This window comes from Prionailurus bengalensis, chromosome E4, assembly GCF_016509475.1.
Source record: "Prionailurus bengalensis isolate Pbe53 chromosome E4, Fcat_Pben_1.1_paternal_pri, whole genome shotgun sequence".
NCBI classification, from domain to species: Eukaryota; Metazoa; Chordata; class Mammalia; order Carnivora; family Felidae; genus Prionailurus; species Prionailurus bengalensis.
The window spans coordinates 18832105-18846515 of NC_057360.1; the positions used below are offsets into that span (position 1 = coordinate 18832105).

At 40.5% G+C, this 14411-nt stretch overlaps 1 protein-coding gene across 3 annotated transcripts in view; it reads left to right on the forward strand.

Moving 5' to 3' along the window:
- BRINP2 (BMP/retinoic acid inducible neural specific 2) overlaps window positions 1–14411 on the forward strand; it is a 121256-nt gene that overhangs the window by 68637 nt on the left and 38208 nt on the right. The window contains exon 1 of one of the 3 annotated variants that reach the window (XM_043568746.1): window positions 6884–7092. The exons of the other annotated variants lie outside the window; for them this stretch is intronic. Within the exon in view, the coding sequence (XP_043424681.1) occupies window positions 6992–7092 (101 nt within the window). The 5' untranslated portion in view covers window positions 6884–6991. Of the gene's footprint in view, window positions 1–6883; window positions 7093–14411 lie in introns of those variants that run through there. 3 annotated transcript variants of the gene reach the window in all.

Genomic DNA, 14411 nt, shown 5'->3' on the forward strand with positions numbered 1-14411 from the left:
AGTCTTTCAGGTTTTCCATATAGAGTATCATGTCATCTGCGAAAAGTGAATGTTTGACTTCTTCTTTGCCCCACTTTGGATGCCTTTTATTTCATTTTGTTGTCTGATTGCTGAGGCTAGGACTTCCAATGCTATGTTAAACAACAGTTGTGAGAGTGGATATACCTGTCATGTTCCTGATCTCAGGGGGAAAGTTCTGTTTTTCCCCATTGAAGGTGATATTAACTGGGCTTTTCATATATGGCTTTTTTGATGTTAAGGTATGTTCCTTCTATCCTGACATCTTGAGGTATTTTATTAAGAAAGGATGCTGCATTTTGTCAAATGCTTTTTCTGCATCTATTGACAGGATCATATGGTTCTTACCCTTTCTTTTATTAATGTGATGAATCACATTGATTGATTTATGAATATTGAACCAGCCCTGTAGCCCAGGAATGAATCCCACCTGATCATGGTGAGTAACTCTTTTAATATACTGCTGAGTTTGATTTGCTAGTATCTTGTTGAGAATTTTTTTTTATTTTTTTAAATTTACATCCAAATTAGTTAGCATATAGTGCAACAATGATTTCAGGAGTAGATTCCTTAATTCCCCTTACCCATTTAGTCCATCCCCTCTCCCACCCTCTCCAGTAACCCTCTGTTTGTTCTCCATATTTAAGAGTCTCTTATGTTTTGTCCCCCTCCCTGTTTTTATATTATTTTTGCTTCCCTTCCCTTATGTTCATGTGTTTTGTATCTTAAAGTCCTCATATGAGTGAAGTCATATGATATTTGTCTTTCTCTGACTTACTGATTTCGCTTAGCATAATACCCTCTAGTTCCATCCACATAGGTGCAAATGGCAAGATTTCATTCTTTTCTATTGCCGAGTAATACTCCATTGTATGTATGTATGCGTGTGTGTAATATACATTTCCATACTTTTCAGTATGGAATACTGAATATACACACATACATACATACACACACCACATCTTCTTTATCCATTCATACATCAATGGACATTTGGGCTGTTTCCATACTTTGGCTATTGTTGATAGTGCTGCTATAAACATTGGGGTGCATGTGCCCCTTCAAAACAGCATACCTGTATCCTTTGGATAAATACCTAGCAGTGAAATTGCTGAGTTGTAGGATAGTTCTAATTTTAATTTTTTGAGGAACCTCCATACTGTTTTCCAGAGTGGTTGCACCAGTTTGCATTCCCACCAGCAGTGCAAAAGAGATCCTCTTTCTCCACATCCTCTCCAACATCTGTTGTTGCCTGAGTTGTTAGTGTTAGCCATTCTGACAGATGTGAGGTGGTATCTCATTGTGGTTTTGATTTGTATTTCCCGGATGATGAGTGAAGTTGAGCATTTTTTCATGTGTCAGTTGGCCATCTGGATGTCTTCTTTGGAGAAGTGTCTATTCATGCCTTTTGCCCATTTCTTCACTGGATTATTTGTTTTTTGGGTGTTGAGTTTGATCAGTTCTTTATAAATTTTGGATAATAACCCTTTATCTGATATGTCATTTGTAAATATCTTCTTCCATCCCATCAGCTGACTTTTAGTTTTGCTGATTGTTTCCTTCACTGTGCAGGATGAGGTCCCAATAATTCATTTTTGCTTTTGTTTCCCTTGCCTCAGGAGACATGTTGAGTAAGAAGTTGTTGTGGCCACGATCAAAGAGGTTTTTGCCTGCTTTCTCCTTGAGGATTTTGGTGGCTTCCTGTCTTACCTTTAGGTCTTTCATCCACTTTGAGTTTATTTTTGTGTATGGTGTAAGAAAGTGGTCCAGGTTCATTCTTCTGCATGTCACTGTCCAGTTTTCCCAGCACCACTTGCCGAAGAGACTGTCTTTATTCCATTGGATATTCTTTCCTGCTTTGTCAGAGATTAGTTGGCCATACGTTTGTGGGTCTATTTATGGGTTCTCTATTCTGTTCCATTGATCTGAGCATCTGTTTTTGTGCCAGTACCATACTGTCTTGATGATTACAGCTTTGTAGTATAGCCTGAAGTCCAGGATTGTGATGCCTCCTGCTTTGGTTTTCTTTTTCAAGATTGCTTTGGCTATTTGGGGTCTTTTCTGGTTCCATACAAATTTTAGGATTATTTGTTCTAGCTCTGTGAAGAATGATGGTGTTGTTTTGATAGGGATTGCATTGAATATGTAGATTGCTTTGGGTAGTATTGACATTCTAACAATATTTGTTCTTCCTATCCAGGAGCATGGGATATTTTTCCATTTTTTTGTGTCTTCTTCAATTTCTTTCATAAGCTTTCTATAGTGTACAGCGTATAGATTTTTCACCTCTTTGGTTAGATTTATTCCTAGATATTTTATGGTTTTTGGTTCAATTGTAAATGGGATTGATTCCTTGATTTCTCTTTTTGTTGCTTCATTGTTGGTGTATAAGAATGCAGCTGATTTCTGTGCATTGATTTTATATCCTGCAACTTTGCTGAAATCATGAATCAGTTCTAGCATGTTTTTGGTGGAATCTTTTGGGTTTTCCATATAGAGTATTATGTCATCTGCGAAGAGTGAAAGTTTGACCTCCTCCTGGCCAATTTGGATGCCTTTTATTTCTTTGTCTGATTGCAAAGGCAATCCAATACTATGTTGAATAACAGAGGCAAAAGTGGATATCCCTCTCTTTTTCCTGACCTTAGGGGGAAAGCTCTTAGTTTTTCCCAATGAGGATGATATTAGTGTTGGGTCTTTCATATATGGCTTTTATGATCTTGGGGTATGATCCTTCTATCCCTACTTTCTTGAGGGTTTTTATCAAGAAAGGATGCTGTATTTTGTCAAATGCTTTTTCTGCATCTATTGAGAGGATTGTATGGTTCTTGTCCTCTCTTTTATTGATATGATGAATCACATTGATTGTTTTGTGGGTATTAAACCAGCCCTGCATCCCAGGTGCAGATCCCACTTGGTTGTGGTGAATCATTTTTTTAATGTATTGTTGGATCCGGTTGGCTAAAATCTTGTTGAGGATTTTTGCATCCATGTTCAGCAGGGAAATTGGTCTATAGTTCTCCTTTTAGTGGGATCTCTGTCTGGTTTTGGAATGAAGGTAATGCTGGCTTCATAAAAAGAGACTGGAAGTTTTCCTTCCATTTCTATTTTATGAAACAGCTCCAAGAGAATAGGTTTAACTCTTCCTTAAATGTTTGGTAGAATGCCCCTGGAAAGCCATCTGGCCCTGGACTCTTGTTTTCTGGGACATTTTTGATTACTAATTCAATTTCTTTACTGGTTATGGGTCTATTCACATTTTCTGTTTCTTCCTGTTTCAGTTTTGGTAGTTTATGTTTCCAGGAATTTGTCCATTTCTTCCAGATTGCCCATCTTATTGGTGTATAATTGCTCATAATATTCTCTTATTATTGTTTTTATTTCTGTTGTGTTGATTGTGATCTCTCCTCTTTCATTCTTGATTTTATTTATTTGGGTCCTTTCCTTTTTCTTTTTGATCAAAGTGGCTAGTGGTTTATCAATTTTGTTAATTCTTTCAAAGAACCAGCTTCTGGTTTCATTGGTCTGTTCTACTGGTTTTTTGTTTGTTTGTTTGTTTGTTTGTTTCAGTAGCATTAATATCTGCTCTGATCTTTATTATTTCCTGTCTTCTACTGGTTTTGGGTTGCATTTTCTGTTCTTTTTCCAGCTCTTTAAGGTGTAAGGTTAGGTTGTGTATCTGAGATCTTTCTTCCTTCTTTAGGAAGTCCTGGATTTCTATATACTTTCCTCTTAAGACTGCCTTTCCTGCATCCGAGAAGTTTTGGGTTGTGGTGTTATCATTTTCATTGGCTTCCATGAACTTTTTAATTTCCTTTTTAACTTCTTGGTTAGCCCATTACTTCTTTAATAGGATGTTCTTTAGTCTCCAAGTATTTGTTACTTTCCAAATTTTTTTCTTGTGGTGGATTTCAAATTCCATAGCTTTGTGGTCTGAAAATATGCGTGGTATGATGTTGATCTTTTTGTACTTGCTGAGAGCTGATTTGTGCCCCAGTAGGTGGTCTATTCTGGAGAACGTTCCATGTGCACTGAAGAATGTATATTCCACTGCTTTAGGATGAAATGTTCTGAATATATCTGTTAAGTCCATCTGGTCCAGTGGGTCATTCAAAGCCATTGTTTCCTTGTTGATTTTTTTATTAGATGATCTGTCCATTGTTGTATGTAGGGTATTGAAGTCCCCTACTATTATGATATTATTATCAGTGGGTTTCTTTATGTTTATGATTAATTGATTTATATATTTGGGTTCTTCCACATTTGGCGCATAAATGTTTACAATTGTTAGGTCTTCTTGATGGATAGACCCCTTATTTATGATATAATGTCCTTCTTCATCTATTTATACAGTCTTTATTTTATATTCTAGATTGTCTGATATAAGAATGGCTACTCCAGGGGTGCCTGGGTGGCTCAGTTGGTTAAGTGCCACCTTGAGCTCAGGTCATGATCTCACAGTTCGTGAGTTTGAGCCCCACTTTGGGCTCTGTGCTGACAGTTCAGACCCTGGAGCCTGCTTTAGATTCTGTGTCTTCCTTTCTCTTTGCTCCTTCCCCACTCGTGCTCGATTTCTGTCTCTCAAAAATAAACATTAAAAATAATAATAATAATAAAAAAAGAATGGCTACTCTGGCTTTCTTTTGTTGACCATTAGCATGATAGATGGTTCTCCATCCCCTTACTTTCAATCTGAAGGTGTCTTTAGGTCTAAAATGGGTCTCTTGTAAACAGCATATAGATGGGTCTTGTTTTCTTATCCATTCTGTTACCCTATGTCTTTTGATTGGAGCATTGAGTCCATTGACATTTAGAGTGAGTACTGAACGATATGAATTTACTGCCATTATGTTGCTTGTAGAGTTGGGAGTTCTGGTCCTTTATAGTCTTTGTTGCTTTTGGTCTTTATTTATTTTTTGTTTTTGTTTTTTCATCTTTTCTCCCCTCAGAGAGTCCCCCTTAAAATTTCTTGCAGGGATGGTTTAGTGGTCACTATCTCCTTTAATTTTTGTTTGTCTGGGAAACTTTTTCTCTCTCCTTCTATTTTGAATGACAGCCTTGCTGGATAAAGAATTCTTGGATGCATATTTTTCTGATTCAGCACATTGAATATATCCTGCCACTCCTTTCTGGTCTGCCAAGTTTCTGTGGATAGGTCTGCTGCAAACCTGATCTGTCTTCTCTTGTAGGTTAAGGACTTTTTTTCCCCTTGCTGCTTTCATGATTCTTTTCTTTCCTGAGTATTTTGTGAATTTGACTATGATATGCCTTGTTGATGGTCTGTTTTTGTTGAATCTAATGGGAGTCCTCTGTGCTTCCTGGATTTTGATGTCTGTGTGTTTTCCCAGGTTAGGAAAATTTTCCACTGTGATTTGCTCACTTAACCCTTCTACCCCTATTTCTCTCTTTTCCTCTTCTGGGACCCCTATGATTCTGATGTTGTTCCTTTTTAATGAGTCACTGGTTTCTCTAATTCTTAAATCGTGCTCTTTTGCCTTAGTCTCTCTCTTTTTTTCTGCTTCATTATTCTCTATAAGTTTGTCCTCTATATCGCTGATTCTCTGTTTTGCCTCATCCTTCCTTGCTGCCGTGGCATCCATTTGAGATCAAGGCTCAGTTATAATGTTTTTTATTTCATCCTGACTAGCTTTTACTTCTTTTATCTCCACAGAAAGGGATTCTAATCTATTTTCAACTCCAGCTAGTATTATTATCTATGTTGGTTATCTATCTATTATTATCTGTTATCCATGTTGGTTAAATCCCTGGCTGTCGTTACTTCCTGCTCTTTCTTTTGGGGCATCATTTTGAAGGAAGTAAAGGAATTAATGAGGTAAAAAAAAATTAAAATTAAAGAAAAATATTAAAATCAAAAAATTAAAAGCAAACACACACATTAAAAAATCAGATAAATTATGCTAGATCCTAGGTGTGTTTTGGTATGGGTGTTGAAAGAGGCTTGATAGATTAGAGAAAAAAGGGAAAAGAAAAAAAGGGAATCGTTTGAAAATTTGAAAAAATGAATACACTGAAGTAGAATAAAATGAACTGATGGAAGTAAAAGAGAATTTGAAAAAAAAATTTACACAGAAGTAAAAAAATTAAAGAAAAATATTTTTAATAAAAATTGAAAATAAAACATGATTTTTTCTCGTTCTGTATTTAAGAAAAAGAAAAGAAACGAAAAAAGAAAAAAAACAAAATTGAATAGATGCACCGGCAAACAGACTGAAATATGACCGAAATTCTTTCGTTTTCCCCTAGAAGTCAAACTATAAAGCCCTTTATAGTCCATATACTAAGCAGGTGGAGAGACTTGTGTTCCTGAAGAGTGAGGTTGACTCAGTTGGGCAGGACTTAGTGTAATGGCTCCATTCTCCACTAGATGGCGCTGCTTCGCTTACTGGGGTGGGTTGTTGTGGCGCTTGTAGGTGTGTATGCGCATGTGTGGGAGCTGTGAAAATGGTGTCCCCCAGCTACCCAGTCTCTAGTATTGGAACTCTGTTCTCCCCAATCAGCAATCGTGCACCTGTCCCTTGTCTTCAGCTTCTGTCCACTGTTTGCTTTTACACTGTCCATGACCAAGCCCCAGGCAGCACCTCCCTCCTGAGTTTTATCTCAGATGTGGCTGTGTTTCCTAACCCCTTATTTCTGAGGGACTGCGGCTTTGACCCATTCTGCTCCTCTGCAGGAGGGTCTCACTGATCGATGGCCGGGTGCCGGCTGCATCCACAAACGTTCGTGGGACCGTGCTGCTGCCGAGGCCCAGAGACTGAGGCCAGGTGCCAGCCCGCCCCAAGGGAAGTTCACGAGATAGTGTAGCAGCAGAATTTCAGGGATTATGGCAAATCACAACACACATCTGTCACCAGGCTTCACCCCCAGCGACCTTGTTCCAGCACCAGTGAATGTGGTTGTTCTCCTGGGTCCACTGGCGCCTTTGTCTTTGGGGAAGTCACGCAGCCTCTACCAGATGTCCTCTTGGCAGAGGAACCAGCTCTTCCCTTGTGGCCTGAAGACCCTGGACTCCACTCTGCTCCTGGGGATTCACCCTTCTCACCAGAGCTCCGCCAGGTATGGAGCTGCAGAGTTTCAACCTCTGTGCTACCCTGTTTATAGTCTTAATGGAATTTAAGCCCTCTCCTTCCTCCTTTCTCCCTTTTTAGTTCAGTCCCTGCGACTATTACCACTTTCACTTTCTCTCCAGCTGCTTTTTTGGGGGGAGTGCTTTTCCCGTATTCTCCGTCCCTCCACCCCCACCCCCCATCTCTGTCCTCTGTCTGCACACAGAAGTGGCTCCCTGCCCTCCACAGTTCTGTCTCCCCCAGTTCACCTCTACGCCATGTACCTGCTGAATTCTGTGGTTCAGGTTGTGCAGATTGTCATGTTAATCCTGAGATCTGTTTCCTAAGTGTGCAGGATGGTTTAGTGTTGGTCTGGCTGTATTTCATGGACCTCAGACACAGAAAAACTTCCATGCTGTTCCGCCATCTTGGCTCCTCCCCTTGTTGAGAATTTTTGCATTCGTCTTCATCAGGGGTATTGGCCTGTAATTCTCCTTTTTAGTAGGGTCTCTGTCTGGCTTTGGAATAAAGGTAATGGTGTCTTTATAGAATGAGTCTGGAAGCTTTCTTTGTCTATTTTTTTGGAACAGCTTGAGAAAATAGGTATTAACTCTGCTTTAAATGTCTGGTAGAATTCCCCAGGAAAGCCATCTGGCACAGGACTGTTATTTGTTGTGAGATTTTTGATAACTGATTCAGTTTCTTCACTGGTTATGGGTTTGTTCAAATTGTCTATTCTCGTTTGAGTTTTGGTAGTGTGTGGTGTCTAGGAATTTTCCCATTTCTTCCAGGTTGTCCAGTTGGTTGGCATAGAATTTTTCATAGTATTCTCTAATAATTGTTTGTATTTCTGTGGTGTTGGTTGGGATCTTTTCATTTGTGATTTTATCTATTTGGGTTATCTCTCTTTTCTTTTTAAGAATTCTAGCTTGGGGTTTATCAATTTTGTTTATTTTTCCAAAAAACCAGCTCTTAGATTCATTGATCTGTTCTGGTGTTTCTTTTTTTTTAATTCCAATTGTTTATTTCTGATTTAATATTTATTATTTCTCTTCTTCTGCTGGCTTTGGGGTTTCTTTGCTGTTCTGCTTCCAGTTCCTTTAGGTGTATGGTTAGGTTTTGTATTGGGGATTTTTCTTGTTTCTTGAGATAGGCCTGGATTGCAATGTATTTTCCCCTTAGGACTGCCTTTGCTGCATCCCATAGAGTTTGGAATGTCATGTTTTCATTTTAATTTGCTTCCATATATTTTTTAATTTCTTATTTAATTGCCTGGTTGGTGCATTCATTCTTTGGTAGGATGTTCTCATGCATTTGGAGGCTTTCCAAATTTTTCCTTCTGATTGATGTCATTGTGATCTGAAAATATGCATGGTATGATCTCAATTATTTTATATTTATTGAGGACTGTTTTGTGACCCAGTATGTGATCTATCTTGGAGAATGTTCCATGTGCACTCAAGAAGAATGTGTATTCTGCTGCTTTTGGATGAAAAGTTCCGAATATATCTGTCAAGTCCATCTGGTCCAGTTTCTTTATTCATTTTCTGCCATTGTTGTAAGGGGAGTATTAAAGTCCCCTGCAACTACCATATTCTTATTAACAAGACTGCTTATATTTGTGATTGATTTATATATTTGGTTCCTCAAGTTGGGGGCAGAGGGGGCATAAACATTCACAATTGTTAGCTGTTCTTGATAGATAGACCCCATGATTATGATATAATGCCCTTCTTCATCTCTTGTTACAGCCTTTAGTTTAAAATCTCATTTGTCTTATATAAGTATGGCTACTCCAGATTTCTTTTGACTTGTAGTAGCATGATAGCTGGTTCTCCATCCCCTTACTTTCAATGTGAAGGTGTCCTCAGGTGTAGAATGAGAATCTTGTAGACAGCATATAGATGGATCTTGCTTTTGATCCATTCTGTTACCCTGTGTCTTTTAATTGGGGTATTTAGTCCATTTACTTTCAGAGTTATTGAAAGATATGTATTTAATGTCATTGTGTATCTGTAGGTTTCATGCTTCTGGTGATGTCTCTGGTCCTTTGTAGTCTTTGCAGCATTCCACTTACAGAGTCCTCCTTAGGATCTCTTGCAGGTCTGGTTTAGTGGTGATGAATTTCTTCAGTTTTTGTTTTTCTGAGAAAGTCTTTATCTCTCCTTCTATTCTAAATGACAGCCTTGCTGGATAAAGGATTCTTGGCTGCATATTTTTAATATTCAGCACATTGAATATTTCCTGCCACTCCCTTTTAGCCTGCCAAGTTTCAGTGGACAGGCCTGCTACTAGATGCTTTCAGAATTCTCTCTTTATCTTTGTGTTTTGCTAATTTCACTATGATATGTTGTAGAGAAGACGTATTCTTATTGAATCTGAAGGTAGTTGTCTGTGTCTGTTGGATTGGATGTCTTCTTCCTTCCCCAGATTAGGGAAGTTCTCAGCTATAATTTGTTCAAGTAAACCTTCTGCCCTTTTCTCTCCCTTATTCTGGAACTCCTATGATACAGATATTATTACATTTCATTGAATCAGTTCTCTAATTTTCCCCTTATGGCCCAGTATTTTCTTATCTCTCTTTTTCTTGGCTTCACCATTTTCCATAATTTTATCTTCTGTTTCACTTATTCTCCACTCTGCTTCCTCCATCCTTGCTGTCACTGCATCTAGTTTATTTTGCACCTCATTTACAACATTGCTTAATTCATTGTGGCTATTTCTTAGTTCCTTGATCTCTTGTAGCAATAGATTCTCTGTTGTCTTCTATGCTTTTTTCAAGCCCAGCTATTAATCTTATGACTATTACTTTCAATTCTTTATCACATACATTGTTTATATCGGTTTTGAGCAATTTTCTAGCTATCATTTCTTCCTGGAATTTCTTTTGAGAATTCTTCTATTTCATAATTTTGGCTAGTTTTCTGTCCTTTATGTGTTTTAATAGCTTGTTATATATCCTGCATGTTTAGCACTACTATCCTAAAAAGGGGTCATACCCTATCCAGGGTCTGGCCCTTCAGGAAGTGTTTTTGGAGTGTGTTGCATGCTCTCTGTTGTTGTGACTCTGGTTGTTTTATCTACCTACTCATAGTGGTGGTTTGGACTTTCCACCAGGTGTGCTTTGATTTGTTCATTGAAGTAACCCTGGAAAAAATTATAAAAGGGAGGTGGTGGAAGAAGCCTTATTACATACAAAGACAGAAATGACAGGGGTGGGGAAAAAGAAAAGAGAGAAAAAAATTGACCAGGCAGAGAATCAGAGATATTATATGGATTAATCGAGAGAGAGACAGAGAGGAAAATAAAGAAGGAGGTACAAAAGACGTGTAGAAAGAATAGATTAAAAATGTCTGCTTAAACCAACAACTAGAAAAGACTAGGGAAAAATAAGAGGTAGCAAAGGAAGGAAAAAAAATGTGTGTGTGTGTGTTTATGTACACATATGTGTGTGTATGTATGTATATGTATACATATATATGCATTATATATATATATATATATATATATATATATATATATAAAATAAGAATTTAGCAAGAATCAAATCAGAAAATGCAAAACCACTGGATGGGTATCTGATGGTCCTTTGGAACCAGTGGCTATGCTGGTCTGGAGGAGGGACTGTCTGGTTGGTCAGTGTCAATCTTGCTCCAGTAGATATGCAGTTACCAGGCATGGAGGAGGGGCGTGGTTTGGTGTAGGCAGATCCTGCTTCCACTATGGGCCTGTTGTTGGTTCCCTGAAGCACCACCTTGTTGGTGATGGGGAGAAAAATGGCAACACCCCAGTCTCTCCTCCCCAGACTGAGTGTCCCAGATCACTCTGTTCAGGCCATCCTCACAGTGCTACACCGGCACAAGCAGGCTGGTTTTTCCAGCTCCACAGTCTCCAGTGCTTCCCAGGCACTAGGCTGGGATTCAAACCCCACCACTCCTGCTCTGCACCCCCCCCCCCACCCCGTTTCCAGTGAAGTGCCACTCTGCCCATTAAGCTGACAGAGGGCCTCTGGCTGGCAGACTCCTGCAGGGTCTTTTGTCCTTGAAGGCTATCTACCTTCTTCCCACAGCACTCAAGGGAGGAGATTGCTCTTTCTGACTGCATTTCTGAGCTTGCTGCTGAGCCTGGGGTTGGCTCCCCTCCTTCCCAGGCATGGAAACAGGGTGGCCCCAGTACAGAGAAAGCCTTGCAACCCTGGAACAAGTTAGAAATTGGTTCTTCATTTTTTTCCATTCCCTGGTCCAAATACAATCCCTACATTTGTCCAAATACAATCCCTACACTTCCACAGCCTCTCTTTTCTTTTGGTCTCCCCACAGAAGAGGATCCCTCCCTTCCATGCCTTCACCACCTGTTTTATCTCTCCCAGTTCTCAATCATGCACCTATGGCCCGCCAAGTTGTTCCTGTGGATGTCTGGAGATGTTTTTGTCACTCTGTAGTCCAGATTCCTGGACTTCCAAGTCTTCTGGCCTCAACACTGCTGTGTTTGGGGGATGAGGGAACTTCGGGTACCCTACTTCTCCACCATGTTGACTCCTCCCCTGAGCCTGGGATTCTTAACGCTCCCAGAGAAATGGTACCCCCAGTTGTAGCCACCTGTGCTCTCTGCCCCTCCTGCCATTCCATGTGGCATTCTGGCAGATCTTTGGGACTCAGAAGATGGACCTCAGGGGACTCAGTGGGGCCATCTCACTCAGAGATCCTGTAGTCCTGTTTCCACCAGAGTTCTCCATCTGTGTCTGGGCTCTGGGGAACCCTCAGTGAGAGGAAGCTACAGATGAATCTTCCTGAAACAGTTCACCCACAGCAAATTCTGTATGTGTAGGCTCTACACTACTGGCATATTTCTATAAGGTTGCAGTGTAAATTAAATTTCTGTAAATCTAATCCTCTACTAGAGGGACACTTAATGCCATTCCAAAATGCAGTATCTTATGTTTTTTTTGCCTGGCAATGGCTTATAAAAATCCAGTGTTAAGTAAATCTATAGCTCCTGACTTGAGGACCAGGTAGCTACTGATTTATAAACACACGTATCCACTAGGAAATGTCTTACGTTTCAAGGAATATTTTCATAAAGCCAGAAAAAAACTCTGGTGATGCAAATAAGCTCTGCTTATTAGGATACTTTGTAAATTTGGAGTTCCTTACAATGACACTAGTGGCATACCCTTTGGTGTGCATCCACAGTACACCAAAGATGGAAAAGAAAGAGACCTGGAGGGTGGGGCTCCCAAGGCAGTTTTGGGATTTACAGGGGTAGCTGTGGGCAGATGAGGGCTGTTCCACATGGGGCATGGTTCGAGGAAGATGGAAGGGTCTGGCATAGCTCCCTCTGCCTGCTGTTTTTCTACCTCTGCACCTGTTTAATGCTCCCTGCTTCTGCCACTGTAACAGGATCCTCCCTGAGCCTAGAAATGCGCCTCTTTATCCCTCTTGCTGCAAAGAATGAACAAGCTCTGGATGTCACAGTGAGCCAGAGTGAACAAAAAGTCTCACTGGCCAGGCAGGAGGCCCTGGTGGGAGAAAAATGAGGTAGCCAGGACCAGCGCTGTACCGCCCTTCATTATCAGCCCCTGTGCCTGGGAGAATTCTCATTGTCCTGGTGTGCCAGGAGAGCCTGTGCTTTACCTGGGGACCTGCTAGTGACGGAGGAGGGACAGGAAGGAAGACTCTTTGGGGAGTGAGTTCTCCTGGATCCATAGAAGCATGTAAACACCCTCATGTAATGATCCCTCAACATGGGCTGCATAGTTGGTTTACTAGTAACGGGGTAAACTGTAGCACAGTAAGCCAGCCTTTGCCTGGCTGGTTCTGTATATGTTCTAAGCTGTGCGTCTGGTAAAGATGGAGAGGAAGGGACTGTGCTAGTCCATGAATGTCAGCCTCTGTCATCTGGAAACTCATGCTCAAATCAATAGAAGAAACGTGGCTGTCGAGGCTGATAGTACATGTTTTGCCTTCTGTTACGACTAAGTAGGGCAGTGTCCATGTTGATGCCTGTGGGTCAGGAGACTAAATCTAGGAACCACAGATTTAGTGGCTGGCCTGGGACACAAGGCCCAAGCTGAAAAGGCATTGTCTGAAAGAGGCCTGAGGGCATGGGGTGGCAGACTGGTACCCAGTGATGTTTGAATATGTGACTTAGAAGGAAATGTTAAGATCACCTGTTTCCTGGGGTGCCTGAGGGGCTTTGTCAGTTAAGCGTCTGACTTTGGTCATGACTCAGGTCATGATCTCATGGTTCGTGAGTTTGAGCCCTGCGTCGGGCTCTGTGCTGACAGCTCAGAGCCTAGAGCCTGCTTTGGATTCTGTGTCTCCCTCTCTCTCTGCCCCTCCCCAACTTGTGCTCTCTGTCTCTCTCTCAAAAATAAATAGATATTAAAAAATGAAAAAAAAAAAGAGACCACCTGTTTCCTGCCCATTGCAGACAACCACTCTACAAATCCCCATGGAGGTTGTCGGCCAGGCTTGGCTTGAGCACACCCAGTCCTGCGTGTTCACTGAAGCCAATTTCCATTCATTAGCCCCAAATTCTAGAAAGACCTTTCTGGAACTGAATCAGTCTTTCTCTGCACAATTCCACTTACTGGTCCTGACTCTGCTTTCTTATTTCTTGACAATAAGTCTAAATGCCTCTTCTTCACAATAGGTCTCTAGATATTTGGAGATGATTATTCTCCTGATTCTTAGACTTGTCGGCACCGTGTAACTTCCCTCCAGAAGTTCTCTTTCTCCTTCCCCTTCTCGATGTTATTTCTCTCAAACCATCCTTGTTTCTTTTGCCCAAGTCCACCTTTCCATCTTTCTGCATAAGGAAAAGATCAGAAATTTACTTTGATGTAAGATTTTCTTCCACTTCTGGCTCCCAGAGAGCTTGCTTGCTTGCTCATCTTTCAAAGCACTCAAGGCTTTTGTCATGGACCACTATGAGTTCACCATGGTGGAATTTCTCAGATCAGGCATTTTCTTCCCTACAGACTTCTTTAACTTCTTGCTTTCTAGGCAGTTTTCGAAGGTTACTGATGGGGGTTCTAGGGCGCAGGCACGCCTCAGAAGATGTGGTGACTTTTCTCTGGAACTGAAGCATCATTACTTCAAGAAAAGTTGGAAATATGTGCTGGGCTTATGGTCGGAGAATACAGATATTTTCATCCAAGTTACATGTAGAGGGAAAAAATCCTAACTTTTTCCTCAGCTTTTCAAGGAACTGCAGCTACCTCCCATTTGATCTGATTTTGTGCACCTAGATTTGGTTTGTGGTAAAATCGTAGCCAGAACTGCACTCATCATGTTTCCTATGACACTTATGTCTCCTGTATTCCTT